Genomic DNA, 24,735 nt, shown 5'->3' with positions numbered 1-24,735 from the left:
AAAATTATGACAGGTTTTAATTTTTTCTCTACTAAAATTTGGTGTGGGCTAGAAGTGGCTGCCTTGATCCTGAGATGCACTGACATACACACAGAGATTATTTAAAACAAAATGGAATGCTTTTATTTATTTTTTAAAAGGTAACAAGCACACACACCTTTCATAATACAGGAATAGAATTAGTTTACTATATTCAGTGGTGAAGGATCTGTCTTATTTCAAAGACCCTTTGTACCAGGTTGGAAAAGATCTGTAGGAATCTTGAATGAAGGCAGAACATGGCATCTGAGGCGAGGCGCCATTTTATACCCTTGACTATGCCAATCTCAATACTTGGTAACCCTTATATTTTAAGCTTGCTGATTAGTTATTATAAGGTGGTCTATCTTATTCTAAGTCCCCTACTCTAAATCAAAGTGCTTCCCATCTTAGAAACTTGAATTAAGAAACTTGAAAAGTCCCCAACTTCTCCTTAAGCATCTTGCTTCTATAGTCTCTGCTTGGCAACTTGTCTAAAAAAAGGTGTTTTAACCACAAACATTTCCCATAAACTTCTCTTTTACAAAGTCAAATGATTCTGCTACCAAATAATCACATCCCGAAATTCACTCTAACTCAACTAGGCCCATAGAACCAACCTTTCATCAGACGTATAAAACCAATCTCTTGTTGTTCTTATATGTAAGCAAAACCTTATGGCAAGTTCATATAGCCGTCTGCCTTAAATAAGCTCAGTTGCAATGCCTTTTGAAGATCTTAAACTTGAACAACCAAATTCTGGAAGTAGAAAAAGCAACACTTGTTTCCAGGAATGGTGCCGTCTCTCTTACCCCATCAGGAAAATGCCAGCACCATTGCATCAATTGGACTCCAGCATGAGTGGCGGCAATTTCAGTCACCATGTTATCTCCCAAGATTCTCAGCAGCTCTGGCACATAATGCTTGGAAACGTATCACACATACCCCTCTCCCTACAATAACTGAGCTGCCTTCTGAAGGAGAAGAAGCTCTCCTCACACACACACATTTGTTCTGAAGCATTTTTATCTCGGTCCTCAGCCAAAAAGTCTTCCGGAGCTCCTGACATGCAATCAGTAAAGCAACACAGTCCTTCCCTACGATGGAATAAAGAGACAAAGTCCCAGGATGTTGAAAAAATATATGTGGTTTTATTCCAAGAAGTAGCCCTACACATTTCAGCCCTGCCAGGCATGTGGGCCGTCACAACATTTATTTTGGAGACTATCTTTCAGATATCTCTGCAGGCATCTATATATCTTAAAACTCACCGTGGAGGAAGGCCCACATTCAGGGCCAAACCATGTAGGGCTACATCTTGGAATTAAACCACATATATATTTTTTTCATCATCCCAAGACTTCAAAATGATCCAGTGGAATAAAGAGATGGATGTTCTCCAGTTTTGTTTTACCCCAGGAATCATTGAACAGAAACAGGTTTCTGCTGGTGCTGAAAACAGAGTTCAAAGGAGTTGTTTAGGGTGTTGGGCGTGAGACCCACCTCTGCCTGTACTCAGTCTTTTGGGCAAGTTATGTGTCCTTTGCCATGCTGCCTCTGGCAGCCATTTTGTGGTGGTGCCCAGGACAGTTTCTCAAATTGCCAGATGTGCCCACCATCCAGAAAGGTTCAACAGAAGCACTAAATGAACTGCAGACCTTCCATGCATGGTTTATCATGACGTGCAAACCGGGAAGTCTGGCTTGTCAGGAGAGAAACAAGCCAGAGTTATAAGCCATGGTTTGTTCTTGGCTTATGACAGTGGCTTGTCTTGAGAGAGACAAGCCAGAGTTCCCATATCACACATCACAAAGAAGAAGCCATGGATAGAAGTTCTGTGGTTTGTTCAGCTGCCCCTGCTTGTAGGAGAAGACAAGCAGGAGCATTCAAGCAGCATGCATCAGCACACTACCTGGTTCCGTGAACCATGTTCACAAACACAATACATCAAATTCTTTAGAATGCTGGCTTATTCTGATGTGTGAACACAGCTGATGTGTGGAGAGGTGGCAAACAAAAGGCATGATGCTACGGAAGGTATAAAAACAGAATAGGATTGCCAATTTTTTTTCCTGGCTGATGTCCTGTGACTTTAATAGCTACTCCATGCCATGAAAAGCTGAACATCTGCCTATCACACAGCTGTTATGGAGACAGAAATCCTACCGGGGCAGCGGGGAAGAGTTGAGAGTGCTAGTTCTGACTGGCTTTTCAAGTTCTTGGGCACAGATTATTTTTCCAGCCTTGCTACCAGAAACCTTTGAACGTAGAGTAGACCCATTGAAATGAATTGAATTTCGGTCAGTCACACGTTAAGTCCTATTCATTTCAATGGGTCTACTCTACATAGGACTAACATTGGATACTAACCAGAAATTCCAGTGCTCAAACACGGGATCTTTTACCAAGAAGAGCAGCTGTGACTAATCCCTTTTTGCTTGCAGCGCTGTAAGAGTGCAAGAGTGCCTGGTGTGGGACTTAAAACCCAGACAGAAGAAACCAAATGAGGGAGATGTAGAAAAAGAAGTGCTTGTTTAATTTTCTGAAGTTCCACTGGCATGTGGCATCATTCAGGAACAGGTTATACACCATGCGGAGAAGTAAGTTGCAATCTCTGTTCCAACATGCCTACTTCTGAATCTGTGGAAAAAAGACAACAGGCTCTAATTTGTACTGACAGAAACAAATGATTCCAAAGTTCATGAAAAGGTGTGCATGGGTTGAGGGGAAAACCATGAGCGAGACGGTCCCGTTCCTTTGAATGAGGTCGTGAATTCAGTTAGGACCAAGAAGGTTCTTCCCGCGACAAGGGTCAGGCGTTTCTTTCTTCAGGGGGTATATACTCCAAACCTAAATGCTGGAAGATTTCTTCCTCAGAGGCAGCAGAGAGAAATATTTTCTGAAGAGTATTTAAAACACAAAAGAATACAAATGAAGTTTGCTTCATTGAAGTTACTTGCTCACATCCTGTCTACCTCCCCCCCGCCGCCCCCCTTGGGACAGAGCATTGCAGACTTCTTTCTTAAAAACAAAAGACACACAGAAATTCAGCATCAAGGTGACTCAAGTTCTGTGGCCCGTATAAATTATGCAACTTTAAAGGTGATAAACACATTTGCTTATTTTGCACAATTTGTTCTGCTTCTGCCTCAGGTATGCAGAATACCTATGGAGAGGGGGGCAGATTCAGTTTTGACTAATGATGAGGAAGGGCAATGGAACCAATTACCAAGGGAGGTGGTGGGCTCTCCCACACTAGAGGCATCCAAGACAAGGCTGGACAGGGATGCTTTGACTTGGACTCCTGCATTGAGCAGGGAGTTGGACTCGACGTGTGGGCCCCTTCCAACCCTACTATTGTATGATTCTTTGACAAGGCCTCTGCAGCCCCATTACTCCAACAACTCTAAAGATTTCTCTTCTCCTGCTTCCGACATCTCACAGGAACAGGCCACATTCATTCCAGGCTAACCTAGCAGCCTTAAAGGCCTACAAACCTGCCTTTACAAGAAAGGAAGAAAAGAATGCCACATTCCATGCCAGACCCCGACATGTGGCACAACTGCAGAGTCTGGAATAAGAAAGGGATCATGTGGTGAGGTTGGCATTATGAACCCCCGTTTTCCAGACATCTGTTTTGGATTCACCCATTCCTAAGTTGGTGCTGTGGCACCAGACCGAGGGCGCAGAGCTCGAAGCAAAGACAAACAAGGCTGCAACACAGTGGGAGAACCAGCTCAGGCTGCTGCCATCCTGAGGGGCACCAGAACCACCACCGAGCCCTGCCAGAAGAAGTCGTTTCCCTGAAGGCGGGCCAAGCTCAAAGCCACAAGCCTTCCGAGGTGGAGATCCATCTTACTCCTGAGCTTCTCCTCCCCGGAAGCCAAGTACCTGCTCCATGTGATACAGGCCATGGCTGTTGAGAGTCATCTTCTTCTCTTGCTTGCAGAAGCGCCTCAGGTCCCGTTCGAAGTTCTGGGAGGCAGCCGGAGAGAGGAGGAGAGAGGGAAGATGGGCTGTTAGGCAGCTGCTCCCAAATGGTATGAAAACACGTTCAGTAACTAATATCAAACAGAGGACACCAATCACAAACAAGATACTAGTGGAACTCACCCTCGAGCCGGTCCAACCCAGCAAAGCGAACGAAAACTGACTGTAGGGGGTCATGACCAAGTCCACCCTTACAGCCTTCCAGAAGCTGGACGCTTCAGGCTTCTGAGCCCCAGCGCCTCCTTGAATGCCCCCAGGATGGTCACTAAGGCAGAAAATGGAGAGACATTGCTCAAAATGGTCCATTCCGCTTGCACTGCTGCTCACGTCCTGGTCGTCTTCTTTGAAGGACTGGAACGTATTTCTGCGGCTGCTGTGATACAGCAAGAAGCCCTAGGGAGGGAGGGAGGGAGGGAGGGACACAACAGGCCCTTCGTTAGTAACACCCAGTGTTTATATAGTTAAGCATTTTCCAAACATCGGATGACCGAGGCACATGTCACTCTTGCATCCCCCAAAGGTTTGAAATTTCAAGAGTGTGTAGGAGGAAGAATTCCCTGCTGCACAAGAAGCCACGTCCTGAGCGTCTGCAAAAGTCACTGATCGAGGCACACATTGGATGGCCCAGAGCAGTGACATTGCAGAGCTGCAGCAGGCAGCCTCCTCCAAAGGCAATGTAGGGACAATCACCATGCCAAAGGAGAGGGAGGAGCCATGGTGGCTGGGGATGATGGGAGTTGCAGTCCAAGTCATCTACTGCACACCAGGTTGGGGAAGGCTGCTTTAGAATGCTCAAAGTGCTTTGCGTGCAATTTCCCCAGTAACTGCTACTGTCCTTTAACACATCCAAACATCCCTCTTTTTCCAGAACTTCCCATTTGAACCCGAATTTGCTCCTACCTGGCTATCCAGCCAGCTGATGATTTTGCTCAACAGTCCCACCTCTTCGCCTTCTGTAGGGTGGGTGATGAGCAAGTCCACATCATGGCCACTCAGTTTTCCCCTGTGGGGGAAGATGAAGCAGCAGCTAATGGGTCACAGAGAAGGCAGAAGGAAGCAGAGTCCTGATCTCCTGCTCAGCACAGCCCACACGAAACTGTGAGCTATGCAGTGTTCTTGTCCAGCCCGGGGCGGCTGAGTTCCAGCTCCGTGTCCATACTCCCCAACAATTCCAACTTAAGAGATCTATTTTCTTACTGGGTGCTCCAGTTATTGGCATGTGCAGAGTTTGAGGTTTGATCCAAGTTGGAGCGAGCTTGCCCACTTAATGTGAAGAGAAGCCTGCTTGTTTGGCTCTGCTAAAGGGCAACTTGGCGGCAGCGGAGGCTCGCGGCTCCGACGTCAAAGGGGCGGTGCATCCGCTCTGGCTTTCAGTGAGAACCAGTCAAAACTCTAAAGGAGCTCTCCAAGGGGCTTCACAAGATTTGTGCTTTGCACCTGGGGTAGCTCCTTTGGAGTTCTGACTAAAACCCGGACAGGATTCACTGCCCCACTGACATCAGAGCCACCAGCCTCCCCTGTTCGTAAGTCACAATATCTGGACTGCCACAGCGTCCATCAGCCCTAGCCAGTATAGGTGAGGGATCATGGGAGTTGTAAGCCACAACATCTGGAGGGTCACAGGTTGCCCACTTGGCTGAATCAAACGGTCCCACAAGTATTATGATTTCCGCACTCCACATCTACCTGCTGGGGTTCAAGGGAGGATGGCAGAGTGGGACAGGCATCCTCTTTGTTCCCGCCAGCATCAGAATCTGACAGTTGTGCTCTCACTGCCATTCTCCCCTGGTCTGCAGCAAGACCTGTGTTCTGGGTAATTCCCCATCAGGAACAGAGAGATTCAGAAGACATATTACCGCTACAAAGACAAGCCCCTCTCGGAAGCAGTTTTAAACGGTCCCAATCTCCCCCCCAAAAACCTGGGAATTGTCATTTTGGAAGGGTGCTGATAACTTCCTTTGGGAGATCCCTGGCGTCTTCCCAGGGCACCCACCAAGGTTCCTTGCAACACGATGGTCAAACAGGTTCTGGTTTACATTTGCAGTCTAGAGGCATTTCTGGAGAGAGTGGAAGGAAAACGTGACCTTACTGGAGGAGAAAGGAGCTGCTGAGATGAGAGGGAGTGACACGAGCGCTTTCTGGGAGCAGGAGTCCAAGCACGCCTGTCAAGAATCCATCACCCCAAAGAATTCACCTTCTAAAGCCACCAGTCAGAGTTACGGAGGCCCCAGGCAAGCACCGCTCGGCCACCTCTCGCACCACCTGGGCAATGGCCTCTGCTTCAGCATGCTCCACCGGGGTATTGAGGTCCTTATAATGAAGGAGTCCTGAGGAGGGAAATGAGCCCATCACCAGGAGGCAACAGACCAGCACTTCAGGAGGAGCAGGGACATGAGATGGTGGGAAGAAACAATGTTCCGCTCCATTCAGTATAAGTTGGGAGGGGCACCTGCTTTGCACAAGGAAGGTCCCCGGTTCAACCGCTGGCATCTCCAGCTTGGGATGGGAAACTCCCACTGAAATCCTGGAGAGCCAGAGCCAGTCAGCACAGAGCAGGGGTGGGGAACCTCTTTCAATCCCGGGGCTGGACTCAGTTGTGGCGAAGCTCTCGGGGGCCGCATGCCAGTGGAGAAAGGCAAAGTGGACAAAGGCAAAGAGGGTGGGGCCAAAACATCCCCCCTCCAAGGTATTGTAACTTAAAGCTCTGTCTGCCAGGAACAAAGCCTTCGGAGAGGCATTTCAACCTTTTAGAATGGGGACAAAACTGCACACGAGTTGGGAAACCATCACAGGACTGGTGTTTGGGGAAAAGGGGTGGGAACCCCAGAGGGCTGGGTTGGGATCCCAGGAGGGCTGGATTTGGCCTCCAGGCCTGCCATTACCCACCCCTGGTGTAGATGCTACCAGTGGAGGCTGGTGGCTGCAGTGTCAGTGGGGCAGGGAATCCGCTCCAGGTCTCAGAACCAGTCAGAACTCTAAAGGAGCTATCCGAGCTGCCAAGTTCCTTTAGAGTTCTAACTGAAACCCGGACCGGATTCACTGCCCCAGAAATTCAAACTCCACTGGAGGCTACCTAGCTAGATGGACCAATGGTCTGACTTGGTATGAACCACTTCCTGTGTTCCCAGGACACCTCCCACTTCCTGCTCTTGCCCTAGCGGCAACGTTTGGCTGATGGCTTTTGGAAGGGCTCAGGTAACCTCCAAGCAGACACCTGTGACTCCCCCAAAAGTACTCGATCAGGAGTTTGCAGCCAGGGGCAACAACGTATAAACCTATTTTGGGTTATTATTTTTATTAATATATACTGCTCAATATGAGTAATCTTCAAGCAGTTCCCACGTAAATGTTAAAAATCACATTTAAATACATGATTAAAAACAATTTCAAATCACAACAGTATACAAGGAAGAGCTGGGAGTTGTAGGACTTTATTCTGTCTAAACATGCATAGCATTATGTTCTAATTTTATCAGAACAACAGAGATACTTTAGTCAACTGGTTCGATACTCATGCCAATTACAAAAATTTTGGTTGTTTCGTGAAACAACTTAACTTCAAAAAAACATGTACCAAGTTATAACTTTTTAACAACGTTAAGTAAGGGTTTCTAAAAAATCTGGATGGTTCACCGAACAGTTGTCCTCTTTGACCTTTATTGTGGAACACAACGGCCAGCTGACAGTTAAATTTCTTTAGAAGAAAATTAAAAAGAAAATGAGTTAACAGCAACTATTAGAACACAAAAATCATTTTTAAAAGGCAGTTATACTGACTAGCCAGCAGGCCAATTATCCAAGCAACATCAGTGGTTGCATCCTGCAATTTCTGACTCCAATAAAATAGTAAGCGGCCAATTGACAATACTTGGCCTGCCAAATGATTGCCATGACAACCCTAACCAGGACATTTTCCTGTACAAGGTCTGATGAAACGAAAGGAAAACTTTCCAGAAGATGCTGGCCAGTCAGTCTAATCTGTCCACCTCCCATTCTGATCCTAAAAAAGGATATTGTGGAGCTAGAAAAAGTACAGAAAAGGGCAACTAAAATGATCAAGGGGCTGGCGCATCTCCCTATGAGAGAAGGTTACAACAGCTGGGATTGTTTAGCCGGGAAAAAAAGGAGGGTAAGGGGAGACATGAGCGAGGTGTACAAAATTATCCATGGTATGGAAAAGGTCCCCTTCATGGATCACTGCCTTGTTGTGGCAAAGGGGCTTGTGTAACTCAGTGAAGCCATAAGCTATGCCGTGCAGGGCCACCCAAGATGGACAGGTCATGGCAGAGAGTTCTGACAAAATGTGGTCCACTGGAGAAGGAAATGGCAACCCACTCCAGTATTCTTGCCAAGAAAACCCCATGGAACGTATCACAAGGCTAAAAGATAAGACGCCGGAAGATGAGCCCCTCAGGTCGGAAGGTGTCCAATATACTACTGGGGAAGAGCAGAGGGTATTTCCAAGTAGCGCCAGAAAGAGTGAAGCGGCTGGGCCAAAGCCAAAAGGACACTCAGCTGTGGATGTGTCTGGTGGTGAAAAGAAAATCCGATGCTGTAAAGAACAATATTGTTTAGGAACCTGGAATGTCAGATCAATGAATCAAGGTAAGCTGGAGGTGGTCAAACATGAGATGGCAAGATTGAACATCGACATCTTGGGAATCAGCGAACTCAAATGGACAGGCATGGGCGAATTTAATTCAGGTGACCATCATATCTACTACTGTGGGCAAGAATCCCTTAGAAGAAATGGAGTAGCACTCATAGTCAACAAAAGGGTGGGAAAAGCAGTACTGGGGTACAATCTCAAAAACGATAGAATGATCTCAGTACGAATCCAAGGCAAACCATTCAACATCACAGTAATTCAAGTCTATGCCCCAACCACTGAGGCCGAAGAAGCTGACCTACAACACCTTCTAGAACTAACACCAAAAAAAGATGTCCTCGTCATCATAGGGGATTGGAATGCTAAAGTAGGAAGTCAAGAAATCACCGGGATAACAAGCATGGCCTTGGTGTACAAAATGAAGCAGGACAAAAGCTAATAGAGTTTTGCCAAGAGAACACGCTGATCATAGCAAACACTCTTTTCCAACAGCACAAGAGACAACTCTACACATGGACATCACCAGATGGTCAATATCGAAATCAGATTGATTATGTCCTTTGCAGCCAAAGATGGAGAAGCTCTATACAGTCAGTAAAAACAAGACCTGGAGCTGACTGCGGCTCAGATCGTGAGCTTCTTGTTGCAAAATTTCGGCTGAAATTGAAGAACGTAGGGAAAACTACTAAACCATTCAGGTACGACCTAAATCATATCCCCTATGAATGTCAGTGGAGTGAGGAATAGATTTAAGAGATTAGACCTGATAGACAGAGTGCCTGAGGAACTATGGACGGAGGTCCGTAACATTGTTCAGGAGGCAGCAACTCAATCCATCCCAAAGAAAAAGAAATGCAAGAAAGCCAAGTGGCTGTCTGAGGAGGCTTTACAAGTAGCTGAGGAAAGAAGGGAAGTGAAAAGCAAGGGAGAAAGGGGAAGATATATCCAACTGAATACAGAGTTACAGAGAATAGCAAGGAGAGACAAGAAGCCCTTCTTAAATGAACAATGCAAAGAAATTGAGGAAAACAACAGAATGGGAAAGACTAGAGATCTCTTCAAGAAAATTGGAGATCTCAAGGGAACATTTTGTGCAAAGACGGGCATGATAAAGGAGAAAGAAGGCAGGGACCTAACAGAAGCAGATGGGATTAAGAAGAGGTGGAAAGAATACACAGAAGAACTATACAGGAAAGATCTGAATGTCCCTGATAGCCATGATAGTGCGGTCACTGAACTTGAGCCGGACATCCTCGAGAGTGAAGTCAAGTGGGCCTTAGGAAGCATTAGTAACAACAAAGCTAGCGGAGATGACAGTATTCCAGCTGAGCTACTTAAAATCCTAAAAGATGATGCTGTTAAAGTGCTGCACTCAATATGCCAACAAATTTGGAGCACTCAACAATGGCCGCAAGACTGGAAAAGGTCAGTTTACATTCCAATTCCAAAGAAGGGCAACGCCAAAGAGTGTTCAAACTACCGCACAATTGCGCTCATTTCACATGCCAGCAAGGTGATGCTCAAAATCCTACAAGCTAGGCTTCAGCAGTATGCGAACCGAGAACTACCGGAAGTACAAGTGGGGTTTCGAAGAGGCAGAGGAACTAGAGATCAAATCGCCAACATTCGCTGGATCATGGAGAAAGCAAGAGAATTCCATAAAAACGTCTATTTCTGCTTCATTGACTACGCTAAAGCCTTTGATTGTGTGGATCACAACAAACTGTGGCAAATTCTTAAAGTGATGGGAGTACCAGACCACCTTACCTGTCTCCTGAGAAACCTGTACGAGGGTCAAGAAGCAACAGTAAGAACCAGACATGGAACAACCAAGTGGTTCAAAATTGGGAAAGGAGTACGACAAGGCTGCATACTGTCACCCTGCTTATTTAACTTATATGCAGAGTACATCATGAGAAACGCCGGGTTGGATGAATCACAGGTCGGAATTAAGATTGCCGGGAGAATTATCAACAACCTCAGATATGCAGACGATACCACCCTAATGGCAGAAAGCGAAGAGGATCTAAAGAGCCTCTTGTTGAGGGTGAAAGAGGAGAGTGCAAAAGCTGGTTTGAAACTCAACATTAAAAAAATGAAGATCATGGCATCTGACCCCATCACTTCCTGGCATATAGAAGGGGAAGAAATGAAAGCAGTGACAGATTTTACTTTCTTGGGCTCCAAGATCACCGCAGATGGTGACTGTAGCCATGAAATTATAAGATGCTTGCTCCTTGGGAGGAAAGCTATGGCAAACCTGGACAGCATAGTAAGAAGCAGAGACATCACCTTGCCGACAAAGGTCCATCTAATCAAAACTATGGTTTTCCCAGTAGTAATGTATGGCTGTGAGAGCTGGACTATAAGGAAGGCTGAGCTCCGATTAATTGATGCTTTCGAACTGTGGTGCTGGAGAAGACTCTTACGAGTCCCCTGGACTGCAAGGAGGTCAAATCAGTCCATCCTAAAGGAAATCAACCCTGACTGCTCATTGGAAGGACAGATACTGAAGCTGAAGCTCCAATATTTTGGCCACCTAATGCGAAGAGAAAACTCCCTGGAAAAGACCCTGATGCTGGGAAAGACTGAAGGCAAAAGGAGAAGGGGACGGCAGAGGATGAGATGGCTAGATAGTATCACCGATGCAATGAATATGAACTTGAGCACACTCCGGGAGAGAGCGCAGGACAGGAAGGCCTGGCGTGCAAAGGTCCATGGGGTCACGAAGAGTCAGACACGACTGAATGACTGAACAACAAATGGAGAAGGTGGATAGGGAGACATTTTTCTCCCCTGCTAAAAATACTAGAGCTCGGGGTCATCTCATGAAGCTGACTGGTGGGAGATTCAGGACAGATCAAAGGAAGGGCTTCTTCACCAGCACTAGTTAAACTATGGAATTCGCTACCACAAGACATAGTGATGGCCAGCAATGTGGATGGCTTTCAAAGGGGGTTGGACAAATTCCTGGAGGAGAAGGCTATCCATGGCTACTAGTCAGGATGGCTATGTGCTACCTCCAGTACCAGAGGCAGCAAGCCTATGTGCACCAGTTGCTGGGGAACATGGGCAGTAGGGCGCTGTTGCGCTCTTGTCCTGCTTGTCGGTTCCCGGTCGACAGCTGGTTGGCCACTGTGTGAACAGAACGCTGGACTAGGTAGACCCTGGGTCTTTTCCACGGCTCTCCTCACGTTCTTAATGGTGCCCCAAAACAGCCACCTCGTCACAGAGCCACCACTATGTCGCTGTCTGCACTCAGGATCCTCAAACACAGGCTTCCTTCTTCCCCACTGCAGGCCATCTCTGCAGCCCAGCCCCTCTTGCCTGCTCAGAGTACTCACCAGCTTGCTGCTCTTTCTTCAGCTTTGTGCGACGTCCATGCAGGTCAGCGAGTGTCCTCAGCCCTTCCTGATACCACCAGCTGGCCGTCTTTGCCCCGACACCAAAGACCTTGGTGAACAGCTGTAGAGTAAAAACGGCATTCATTGCAACATCACTGCCATCTGCTGCAGGAAAGGATTCTGGGGCATATTTCAACAGCTTCCACTCCATTCACACATGCCGCTGGCCAGGGTCAAGATGCTTCGCCATCAACTTCCATGTACCAGAGGTGCATCCTAGAACACATACGTTGCAGGGGTGGATCTGTAGCAGCAGAGGCCTCCTTTCACAGAAACGCGCCTGCTACTACTGCTCTTCTCACTGAGGAAGGCAGCTTACATGCCATAGCAAATACAACAGCAAATACCAATCAAATATAAACACCATCCCTCGCAAAGTCAAAACGGCCGTCCCTCAAAAGACAGCAGGTGCAACAGAAAGACCACACAAATCAGCAATAGCTAGTGACACAAAAATATCCAAACAGCTGCAAATGGTCCTAAATACCTATAGAAAAAAGTTTTCACCTGGCATCAGAGCAAACAGCATCAGGGCTACATACGCCTCCTTGGGGAGGGCATTGCATCAAGTTGGTGCCACCCTTGAAAAGGCCGTGATCCTAGTAGCCTCCCGCTGATCGTCAGCCAGTGAGGACATTTCAGATGTTACTCTTAAGGGAGGGGCATTTGTTTATTTAGGGCACAATCCTATGAGGATAGGCGGCCACCTCGAAACTCAGAGGCGACAGCCTATCCAATGCAGGGCAGAAGCACGGAGGGGATCGTTCCCTCGGCACTTCTCCTGCCCTGCATTTGCAGCTAGCCACGGGAAGGTGGAGTGGGGGAGGAGGCTGCTAGATGACATATAAGATGTGTCGTACTGGCATTTCCACCCTCCCCGCCCTGGAATGCCCCATTTTGGCTGCTCTGCACTCCTCTTATGAGCGCAGGGCTGTTCCAAGCTGCCTGCAAGGCAGTGCGGAAGGGGGGATGGTCAGTTCCCAGAAAACCACATATTCTATGGCTGTCTAGCTGCTGACTAGCGGTCATAAGATTGCTCCCTTATTTGATTTATACCTCACCTTTCTACCAAAAAATGGCACTCAAGGTGGCAGAGAAATGAGTGGGAATGCAAGAGAGGGCCCTATTTCTTTTTACTGATGTGCTTTAATTGTGTTTATAATCTGTTTTTGTTTTAATTGTAGTTCTGTTTTTACTGGAATTTTACTATTGTCAGCTACCAGAACACTTTTTTTGGTGACAATGCAGGATATAAATATAATGAATAAAATAAAAGTGGTCTTTCAGGGACCCTGGTCCCAACCCCCTTAGAACTTTGTAGGCAAGAACATACAGCTAAACACCTTCACTGAACCTGGGAATTTATCCACAGAAACAGTATGGCTGTTACTACACCAGTATTTCTGCTGGAGCTGACAGGGCATCCCTTCCCAAGGGCTGGGCTGTTTCTGTGATAAATGCTCTGCTCTGGGAGAAGAATGCTCTTCATGCTTGGGTGTGTGTGTGTGTGTGCGCGTGCACATGCTTTTGACACCAGATGGACCGGGGTACCAAATTCCAGCCCCTCGAGTGTGAAAAAACATGCAAGAAGAATGCCTTCAAGAACATTCCATTTCTATTTAACAGCCTAGCCCCCCAAGGAGCAAACTGCACGACTGGTTTATAAGCACGGATTTGTTGCCAGAAGCATGGGAGTTAAGCATCCGAGGCTGCAATGGGAGCAACCTCCCCTCTCTGTGACAGCTGCGGGTGGCACCAGCTCTGACCCAGCATTGGTAGCACGATGAATGTACAAATGTAATGGAGGCAGTGGTACAGTGCAGCTTGGTGCAGAGATAGCCTATTTTAGTGCCTGAGAAAGAACATCTTAGTCAGGGGTAGGCAACCTGATGGCCTCCAGATGTTTTGGGCTACAACTCCCATAATTCCTGGCCATTGGGCATGCTGGCTGGGGCTGATGGGAATTATAATTGTCTAAATGGTTCTCCACCATAATGCTAAAACTCTAACTAAGTAACTAGCCATTTCGTTGCCCCTTAATGATACCCCCCAAATGTCACCCTGTCTAACAATAGGGCTAGCCAACCGGTCGTGTCAATTTCACCACTCCGATGACTGAGGTAGTCCTGAGGAAGTGAGCCTCAATCAGCGAAAACAGACCACGCAGGCAGCAGTCGGTGAAGAGGAGAAATTGAGTGGACTTCTGGGAGCTTCTGGTGCTCTCAAGTTTCAAGCCCACGGGGATGCACAGACTTGGATTCCTGCACTGGGCAGCGGGTTGGACTAGATGGTCTTGTAGGCCCCTTCCAACCCTACTATTCTATGATTCTGCTGTAACTACACTGACGGATTACATACTCATTTTCCCCTACATATTAGTATTTTTAAAAACTGTTTTCCAATTTTTTTAAGTGCTCTCAACGTGAGGCAGCAGAAGGAAATGTGACTTACTCATTGTGGGATCCATTCAATAGGTGCACATCTCAGCTGCACCAAAATATACGAGTGCCTGGACATTCTTCCAGAACTACACATGATCACACTGTCAACACCTGCAAAACTGGTGTGACCATGACAGAAGAACGCACAAAAAAAATGGACAGTCTACACTGCAAGTCTCAAGTCCCTGAAAAGCCGTTATCTGTACACAGCCGAAGACTGCAAGACTCCCACACCTTCCTACTATACAGGGAGCCACCAGAGGGCAATAGGAACAGACACAAACACCAGATACAGGAGCAGAGAAACAACCTCCTTCCCCCATCCGTGTCCCAGTTCTCTTTTCCTTTGCGGATCTTTGGACAAAGCTGTACAGACTGCTGCTTCATGTGGCAGTTATTCCAAGGGAGAGGGTGTGTGTGTGTGTGTGTGTGTGTGTGCATACGCATGCACGTGCATATACATACACACACACACACACACACACTGAACCAGAAGATTCTAAGAACTGCTCCCCCCCGCCCCCACAAACAGTAAATATAAAATAAAGTTCTGTGCCACAGCAATCTAAGTTCTCCACCTAAAACCTGAACTCTCCAACCTTTAAAAAATTATGCAGGTTGAGGACATTTTACTCAATTTGCTCCCACTTTGCATAATTTTTCTGGGATTGCTAGACAGGGTTTGGAGGCAATGAACTATGCAGGCCGTGGCAGCCCCACACTCTAACTGCTGGAAACCTTCTTGCTTTGGGTTCTGAGATTTCACCATACTTGGTCAGGCGTGATTTTGCAGCCTTAAGAGCCAGAACATTGCTTTAAACAAATAAACATAAAGAAGTGAAAGCCAAGATTCTCTGGAAGTGAAATTTTCCCAATACTTTCTCATAATTGTGACATATGCAGAATGCTGATCCGAGGTTTCCACAGGGCACAAGAAACTTGCCCGAGTTCCAATATACATCCCCCAATACCCAGCTGCATCCATCAGGCCACAGATCACACCATCCAAGAACTGCCAACACACCTTCATAGTCTGGTATCGGTCAGACTGCCGAACTCTCTCCACCTCTACTGACATGCCATCTTCCAGAACCTCCTGCTTGGGAGACAAGACAGACAATCAACACAGGAGCTGAGCAGCTCAGTTGCAAGAAACCGAAACGGAAAGGCATTAAATGCAACGAACAAGCAAGGGAAAAACTGTTCTCAGAAGCATGAACCAGCTTAAGAATGTATCTCCTGTAAGGGGTATTCGTATTAACTTACTGACTTGCTTAGACAATTGTTTCAATGAGGAATAAGATACACTTATTATAAACAAAACCAGTATTATGAGAACGAACTGAAATAATCCCAAACACTGAATTATTAGAAACAACAAACTCAAGGCTCCAAAAGAGGAGACAAGGTACTTCCAAACTCCTCGGCTCTCTTATTACATCAAACAGAGAACGAAAGGATCTGCCCTACTTTGACAGAGCTTAAGTGACTGCAGGAGTACGTAGAAAAGGGATGTGATACCTCCAGCCCAATCAGGCCCGCGGAGCCTGCTGGGGTTCTTCCAGGGGGCGGGGCTTAGCTTCCCTGCCCCCTGGAGGAATTCCCCCTTGTTATTTTAGATCAAGAGAACAGCAGAAATTCCCTGCATTCCACTCCCCTTGCCAATTGCACCATTGCAAACAGGCTTTTTAAAAAGCCTGATCCGAGCAGGACAGGGGTCATTTTTCAAGGACAGGTCACAGTTATTGGGAAGGGAATGTAAATGCTTGGGAACAGTTCACTAGTTGATTCTAGCCTGGACAAACTGACCACGTCTCTCCTTCCATTATGTGTGCCTAATCCATTCATGGCCGTCACCCATCTGTTTGGGCTGCGTATAGTCCAGCCTTCTCCAATGCAGTGCCCTCCAGATATTTGGTACCACAACTCCCATCAGCCCTAGACAGCATGGCCAATGGACAGGGATGCCAGGAGTTGTAGTCATAACATCTGAAGGACATAAGTTTGGGGGCAGGGGAGAGAGAGAGAGAGAGAGACTGATATAGAGTTGGCACATAAGCCTGAAGGATGGGCCTGCCTCTCTAGAAGCCGCGCTGTATGAAGAAGAGATCAAAAACATATGAACTCTTAAAGGAGCAAAAGGGCAACGCGTTGAAAAGTCCGGCATTTCAGTCTTAAGCAAAACACAAAGGAAACTGTACACCCCTTTAGGAACACAGCAAGCTCCCTTAAACCAAATTAGACCACTTTCCTCTCTAGTTTAACATTGTCTACACAGGCCCAGGAGCATCTCTTCAGGATTTCAGACAACAGCCTTTCCCAGCACTACCTGGAGATGCCGGGGATTGAACCTGGCACATTCTGCATACAAAGCAGCTGCTCTACCACTGAACTACAGCCCTTCTCTAAGCACAGCTCCACAACCAAAGGAACAAATTTCTAGCCCTTATTAAAAAGAAAAGCTGACATCCTCAGGGAGCTGAAATTCTCAACCAACATAAGCCTACTTTTTTTGCACTTCTATGGAATCATGGCCTAGACACAGCCTTACACATGTGCCACTGTGTAGCCTACGTTGCCAACTTTTTTCCTTACTGGGCTCCTATGCATTTAACAGATTGTGGCAAACAAATTCAGCAAGCAAACCTTTCATTAGCAGGCTGAAAAGAAGAGGAGGGCAGAGGCTGGGGGTATTGAGCACGGGTAATATGACTCAAGGACTACATCACCTGGATGATTCTCTTGGAGTGCTCCCCTATGCAGGGAAGGGAGCTCAGTTCTTGTGCTCTCCTGACAGTCCAGGATAAGGACTTGAGCACAGAGGCAGCTCTGGTGAAGGCCAGGGAGCGTCCTTCGCTGCCACAAAAGTGTGCCTCCTCCGCCATAGTTTCCAGAGCTTCCTGACAAAGGAAAAAGTGAGAAGGATAATCCCTGTAGGGGCACTCTAACACTCAGAAGAGGGCTGTACCACCTCACTATCTGCATACAGGAAGTCTCATGTTTGAGTGCATCCAATATTCCCCACACCAAGAGCTCCTTGTGTGTGTAAAGCTAGCACATCAGGGAGAAGGCTAGAAGACTTTCGCTTGACATGCTAGCTTGGAACACAAAGAGAGATTCTGTTTGCCACCTTTCCGTTCCTTTTTTTTTTTTTTTTTACTATTCTTTCTCCTGTACCTCCAACAGCAGTCTGGCCTGAAAAAATTAACCTAGAAAACTTTTACCACCACTTGTTTACTTGTTACAGAGCTGATATGCTGCCTTTCTCAGCCAATTCAAACCAGCTTACAAGAGGTTACAGAAAGCAACAACAACACACCAGCAGAAGCTGACCAAGCCAGGCCCTTACTAAAAAACGCCAGCTGGAATAATACTGTTTTCAAACGCCACTTAAAAGCAGGCAAAGAGGAGTCAGGCAAAATCATCTGGTGAGATCGTACCACTTGCCACCATCCTAAAAAAGCTACCCCCCCCCCCGCCCATTTTGTTGTTGTTGCACGTCAGGCCGCTTTTCATGGCACTGCAACATGGGCAGTAAAGGTGATGGCAGTTCAATCCCTCTCCTTGCATCCCTGGGGTATGTAATCCTGCAATGACTCTACCATGCATCCTACTGAAAGTCCGGAATCAGCTGTAATTCAGTCACTGTGAGCAGCACAGCCATGTTCCTGCATCATTCCCATTCATTTCAATGGGGCTTGTGCAGGAGAACATCCTGGCAGGTAACGGTACTCCATAATAACTGAGGTGGAGCGCCACTTGGACTCTCTGCCATGGGCACCAAAATGCCTTGGGCAGGCCCTGTCAGGCCTCCATCATCCTGGCAGCCTTCTCCTTTGCTGCTTTCCCCCAAGGCCAAGCTCCATCTGTTCCAGTCACCAGAGCTTGGGTGAGCCAAATTACCGTGAGCATTGGATTGTTGTGTGCAAGTGGAGTTCGGCGCTGGCAGGCATACGCTGCCACCTGGCCCTTGTCTTCCAGCTTTTCTGCATGGGCAGTCACCTGAACAAAACACAGAAGATGACAACATGTCTTCCCCATGTCAACAGTTCAGAACAGTTGAGAAACTTTACATCCAGTGCCGACAGAGAAGCCAGCACCCAGCACTCTGTCTCTTTGCCACACCCTAGTATGACAAAGAGACCCCACAGCTCAGAGCCCCTGCAAATGTCACACCCTTTCCCAAAGACATGGGAAAAAAATAATAATCGGGGAACTATCTTTGGGAAGGCAGCTGTCTTTCAGGGGCACCGTGTGTTCGCCTGCTTTTCTGAAGCCAGTTCTTTGGTCGGTAGGGCGTTTCTAGTTGCACAAAAGATTGTACCCTGCCATTCATACACACAATCTAACTGGGGGTGGTAGGAAAAGGGGAGAAGGAAAGTTCCACACAAACAGGAACAAACCTGGGATACAGTACAGACTGTGCCTCCCTCTATGTGTCTCAGAAGCAGATCAACACACGAGGAAGAAGAAACCCAGCTAACCAGGACAAACACCTAGGAGCAACCATCGAAAGACAACTACTTGGGAGACCGAGTTGCTGCCTTTTGTTGGCCTGGTCTCGTTGCCCTCCCTTTTACAGCAATGCGGCACATAGAAATCAAGGTTAAGCTTTTCCCATCACTTCTGTCTCCATGTCCAGAAAAAAGTTTAACGTGCTAAATTTCTGTGCATCAGGGTAGCTGAAAGGAATACAGGAACAAGGCCAGGACCGATTAAAAAAAGATGGCAACTATTTTTATTCAATTGCTGTAGTTTGTCTTTGTTTTAATTTTTATCTGCTCACTTTATATGTTTTGATATTGCTGTCCTTGAGATTGTATTTCATTGTATTATAATTGTACAAGTGGGACATGCAACAGAGTGCTGCTCTGTGGAGTACTCTTGTTCAGGGTTCTAGCTAGTCACTCTTTCTTCCAGGATATTCCATTCCATTTTTCATCCTCCATGGTTTTCTGTCCTGCCCCCCAAAACAGACACCCATGCTCATTGGAGTGGAGGTTTGGGGGGGGGGATGCCTGCATGTTTCTTTCCCTTAAATATTGCTTATAGTTCTGCAAATTTGGGGGCTCCCCCAAGCGTACCTCCCTCTTGTTTATCAGTGGCCCTATTTTAGCTGCATAGCTGTCGGCACTCAGCATCCAAGTTTGCTATTAGAGGGAGCGATGTTTTCATTTTCTTTAGCTGCCCTGGGGACATAGTCCAGAAAGGCAGGATATACATTTAAATAAACTGTACTGACAAGCCAGGGTCTGTGGGCATCTCTACACTTGCAATTTATTGCATGTTCATGATTGGTCACTCACGGAAGTTTGCAGGTCCATTACGCGACGTCGTAATCCTCCAGTGATTTCCCCGCCATTTCCCCCACCTATCTCGTGTTATCCCCAGACAGAAAAAACGCAGTATTTTTTCAGCCTGCGCAAGAGGAGAGCCATGGCCTGCCTGTGTACTTCTCCCATAACGTGAAAAACCTGCTTTGTTTGGAGTTGTTGGGAGTGCGGTCACGATGATGACTGCAGTGATGTCGGGATGCTGGGTGTGTCAGTATACTGACCTGCTGGCTTGCCACTATGCTGTCACTAAATGCAACGCACCCACTTTTGCTCCCTTCGGTTGCTTACTCCACAACACAGAATGGCCGGCATGCCAGCATTCTAGCAGTTCGCCAGGAAACCGGTGTCTGTGGGGGCCGGGTTCAGGCAGTTCGGTGGAGATTGCTGCCCACCCACACTGTGTGTCAATCACAACCAAACCACCAGTAATCTGCAAGAGGAGGGACAGGGGCAGGAACCAGGGAGGAAATTTCACGATGCCCCCAGTGTGTACATAATGGCTTTTTGCAGAAAAGTAGCCACCCTGTGAAAAGGTAAGAAACAGAATATACAGAGATAGAAACAACTGTGTAAAGGAGCTCGATCTAATCCCGCAATGAACCCAGATGGAGAAAGTTCTTGTACTGATGCAGATTTCTGCCCCTGTGTGATGAACCCCTGTATGCATCCTGCTGGAACCCAGGATACTCCCTTCAAGTATTTGCAAGGCTCCTTCCTTACCTCTAGGCAGTGCCTGGGTTCAATCTCCACTGGCCGTCCTGCACTCATGCTCTCAGTGAACCAGCTGAGGTCCAGAAGGACTGGCCCAGTCCCCACAGCATCCATGCAGCAGCTCCCGTTCCTCTTCAGCCACTTGACCACCTCATCCCCAGAGTTGCCCTCTGACACCACATGGGTCACTCTCTCACTAGGGGAGGTGCCACATGGAAGGGGGAAAAAAGAGGACAAGATAAAGACCTGGACTCCATCTACTGGTGGAGCCCTCCTCCATGCAACCCAGTACAGTGAACAGGGCTGGGTTGGGTTTCTTTGGGAAATGGAACTCAGGCCAAGACCTAGCTGGGGTTGACTCCAAATACTTCATTGCCCAAGGTGGGTGGAAATAAAATATTCTCCCCCAAATTAACATGGGGCACAACCCATGGGGAGTTCTCCTCCACATGCCCCATTGAAATGCTTCCACTCTTTCATGTCCTGGGCATGTGCAGGAGACGTTCTTGGCAGATTGTGATCCATGGGTCAGAGGTGTCCATCTTCCACACGGCAAGCTGTGCAGAAAATCCACCATCTAAGAAGCCGCTTCACAGAGAGGTTGCCTATGAACCCAACAGGTCTTGAGTCCTGCTAGTTACAGCTTGGTGTTTATACAATCGTGAAGAGATGTAGATTGTGGACTGGACAAACGGCCAAAGCACTCCTGCAGTTGCAAAGTCCACAAATTCACTTAGGGCCCAATCCCATGCATGTTTAGACAGACAAAAGGCCTACAACTCCCAGCATTCCCCAGATAGGCTAGGGAATGCTGGGAGTTGTAAGCTTTTTATCTGTCTAAACATGCATAGGACTGTGCCCTTATGGAATTTCTTTCCGCACGATGTAGCAACAGCCACCAGCTTAGATAGTGCCGTTTTTGATCAGTGGTACACCTAGGTCATTTTAAGACTTAATAGTCTCATGAGGGGGCTCCTTTAAATGGCCATGTGTGTTATTTCAGTTGTGAAGCACACAGCTAACCTCCTCGGCCTCTCAACCACCATTCCATGCTTTACCACTCCTTCTACATTTCTGAGGTTAGAACAAGGGTTTGTGCCAACTCTGATTTAAAAAACAAATAAAACACAACTCTGAGCATGTGGAGTTTCGCACTTTAAACTCACTTCAATTATAGCACCATTACGATGGCAGAAATAAAACAGAGTTAGTGTGGGCTGCCCTCATCACCTGTCACTCTCCGGGTGGTCATTTGCAGGGGCCTTGAGCGGTGGGGCCTGGACTTTGGCTTCAGGCCCAACCCTAAATGCCCTACTGCCTCACGTTCTTGCAGGAGTGCCTAAGGGTGCAATCTTATGCATGTTCAGACAGAAAAAAGTCCTACAACTCCCAGCATTCCCCCTAGGATTCTGCCCTAAGCCCCAATTTTCTGTGCAGCCAAACATTTCATTGCTCTATCACTGGGGTCTCCAAAATGGTGCACACTGGCAGCTATGTGCCTGCAGATCCCTCCTCTTGGTGCCCACCATGCTCCCTGTCCCTCCTAATTTTTATTTTATTTCTTACGATTTTTTTTTTTTAAATACACTTTAAAAAAACAGGGAGGCTAGCATGCTGCACAGCAAATTGCTGTCCTCAAGCACCATCTTTATTTGGGGCATCTATACACCTGCCTAAAATCCTGCATTTGAAACGGGGCTTTCTGCTTCCATTTTAAATGCAGGATCACAACAACACCCTTTTTGACCCGCTTCCTTTCCCCCTTCCCCCTCCTTCTCCCTGTATCTGAGTTTTCCATTATCTTTCATTGACCTCGCTCCTCTTCTTGCAGCTTTTCCTCTTTTCATGGAGGGAACTCAAGCAGAGCACAACAGAGTAATTTGATAGCTCATTCCCTGCGATCCATTTAAAAACCGGACAAAGGGCATTTAGTGCAGGAGACGCCTTGGAGGTTCACGGAGTCATGTAAAGAGCCCGCAAACTTGCGTGAAGGAGCAATCTCAATTGCAGGATAAAAGCTCCACATGAAGAAAGCTGTGGTTTCTACAGAGTGGTTTTGTTGGTTTAGACCTGAGACTCCACCCCTGCCTTTCTCTTAGGTTCTTAGGCAAGTTACTTTTCTTTCAGCCTCATCAGTTTGCTTCAGGGAAATGAGTGTTTTATGACTGGCCATGCCCAGCATGGCAGCCATTTTATGAATGGGCAAGCTCCCCCCATAGCAGCCATTTTGTGAGAGCACCCATGACACTCTCAAAATTCCAGATCTGCCCATTGGCCCAAAAAAGGTTGAGGACTCCCACCACCAAAGCTTCTGACCAGAAAACTGGCCAGTAAACTGGCTGGCCAGTAAACTGAAAAATTGTGAGAGACGGTCATCTTTTTTCCTTCTTCCTGGTCCTGCTTTCCATTCTCACTTGAGGGCCCTGATACCCACCAGAGAGTCAGTCAGGATGACTGTCTGTCAGCTCTTTCTTACCTCTTGGCATCCTCCACGCAGAAGCCCTTGTGACGGGCCAGAGTAGTGAGGAAGGCCTTGCGGCTCGCGCCCATCCTCTTCTCTACCAGACAGAGCACCACCTCGGGGAAGCACACGGGATGCTCCTGGTCAGCTGGCCGCATGGGCTCACCTCGATGCGGGCGCTTTTTTTTCACAGGAAGTGGCAACATCACAAGCTCGGCAGGTCAAGGCCTTCCCCCACAAAGCTGAACAATAAAAATCAAAGATCTTGGCACAGGTACAGGTACAGCTAGGAGTGGGGTGGTGGACAGAGCCCTGTGTAAATGCAATCAAGAGGAATGAAGTATTTTTGACTGCTACACCTGTCCTTCTAAAATGAACAGCTAAAAACTGATTTCCTGTTATAAACCTGTCTCCTCTACCTTAAACCACAGCCTAGTATTTATAGGCAGATGTCTTCCTCCAGCAGGGAAAAACTTCACCTCTACAGGGAGAAACCCTATGGCCGCTAGACAGTGCCTAGATGGCTATAGGATTTTTTGGTTTCTGGGAACCCTGAAAATGTGCTCCCCACCCCCTCGTAGCCGGTGCGGTTCTCTCCGTGCCAGCTACATCTCTGTGCTCAGAGATGGAGCGCAGAGATGGGGGGAAAGTGGGCAGTCTCAGGGGAGGGGAAGGGACCACAGAACCCACATTAAGCAGCTTCCAATGCGCCACCCCCACACACCCTGCTCTGCACAAAATCAGCTGTCTAGCCAAAAATGCAGGGGAGCTGGAGAACAGAGGCAAGAACTGCCTCCGTGCTGCACCTCCTTGCATTGGAGCGTCATCACCCTCCAAGTTTGGAGGCCGACAGCTATCTCCACAGGATCGCGCCCTTAGTTAATTAATGCCTAGGTTCAGGCTGCTGATCAGAGGCCCAGGTGTGCAATGAAGGCTAGAATTCTCCCATTAAAAGGAAGGACCTGTCGAACTGAACAGGACTTCCTTCCAAGTAATAAATAAATAAATAAATAAATAGCAGCGGGATAGTCCTGCAAATCGCCCCAAACGATCGCATGCGTTTGCCTGGGAGTCAAAGCTACAGGCAGTAATCCAAGTCTATGCCCCAACCACTGACTGCTCATTGGAAGGCCAGATACTGAGGCCGAAGCTCAAATATTTTGGCCACCTAATGCGAAGAGAAAACTCCCTGGAAAAGACCCTGATCCTGGGAAAGACTGAAGGCAAAAGGAGAAGGGGACGGCAGAGGATGAGACGGCTGGATAGCATCACGGATGCAATGAAATGAGCTTGAGCACGCTCCGGGAGAGAGCGCAGGACAGGACGGCCCCGCGTGCTATGGTCCGCGGGGTCTCGAAGAGTCGGACACGACTGAACGACTTAACAACAACGACGCTACAGAACTCCAGTAGCAGAGGCAATACGCCTCTGAATACCAGGTGCGGGGGAGCATGGGCGGGAGGGTGCTGTTGCACTCACGCCCCGCTCGCGGGTTTCTCCCAGACAGCTGGCTGGCCGCCGTGGGAGCAGCATGCCGGACTAGGCGGACCCTCGGTCTGATCCAGCTAACATGCACGCCCAAGTAAACACGCGCAGGATCAGGAAGATGAGGCTGTACTTCCCACGCACGCGCGCCCGCTTGCTTGCTTGCACGCGAAGCTCCCTGCCGAGTAAGCACGCAGAGACGCGCCAGACACCCTCTTCCCCGGCGCGCTCGCTCGCCGCCGCCGCGTCCGGTCGGAACGGCGAACCCTCCTCGGGCCCC

At 47.7% G+C, this 24,735-nt stretch overlaps 1 protein-coding gene across 2 annotated transcripts; it reads right to left on the bottom strand.

The window, feature by feature from the left end:
* Positions 1-103: 103 nt before the first annotated feature.
* POLM (DNA polymerase mu) lies at positions 104-24,735 on the bottom strand. Of its 2 annotated transcripts, XM_084804105.1 has the most exons (13): positions 24,589-24,699; positions 22,986-23,282; positions 20,519-20,705; positions 18,366-18,464; positions 17,192-17,362; positions 15,487-15,558; positions 11,962-12,082; positions 6,203-6,335; positions 4,909-5,011; positions 4,132-4,401; positions 3,910-3,993; positions 2,389-2,917; positions 104-1,115 (listed from the first exon to the last, which is right to left on the bottom strand). In XM_084804105.1, the coding sequence occupies exons 2-12, from the start codon at positions 23,174-23,176 to the stop codon at positions 2,831-2,833; spliced, it is 1,518 nt and encodes a 505-aa protein (XP_084660231.1). In that variant the 5' UTR covers positions 23,177-23,282; positions 24,589-24,699; the 3' UTR covers positions 104-1,115; positions 2,389-2,830. The 2 variants fall into 2 exon arrangements, with proteins under 2 accessions (XP_084660231.1, XP_084660232.1); XM_084804106.1 differs by lacking the exon at positions 18,366-18,464 and having other exon boundaries at positions 2,389-2,658; positions 24,600-24,735.

This window comes from Heloderma suspectum, chromosome 6 (assembly GCF_057233095.1).
Source record: "Heloderma suspectum isolate Gila_16-S chromosome 6, 16-S_ref, whole genome shotgun sequence".
Taxonomy (NCBI): domain Eukaryota; kingdom Metazoa; phylum Chordata; class Lepidosauria; order Squamata; family Helodermatidae; genus Heloderma; species Heloderma suspectum.
The sequence above is the reverse complement of the archived record's forward strand: the minus strand, read 5'-3'. Positions and strand labels throughout refer to the sequence as shown.

Excerpts from the sequence above, each read along its gene's own strand:
- POLM (XM_084804105.1), bottom strand. The coding sequence starts at position 23,176 with ATGTTGCCACTTCCTGTGAAAAAAAAGCGCCCGCATCGAGGTGAGCCC. Across the intron at positions 18,465-20,518 it reads AACCCAGGCACTGCCTAGAG|GTGACTGCCCATGCAGAAAA; the intron begins GTAAGGAAGGAG and ends TGTTTTGTTCAG. Across the intron at positions 6,336-11,961 it reads GAAGAAAGAGCAGCAAGCTG|GACTCCTTCATTATAAGGAC; the intron begins GTGAGTACTCTG and ends TTCCCTCCTCAG.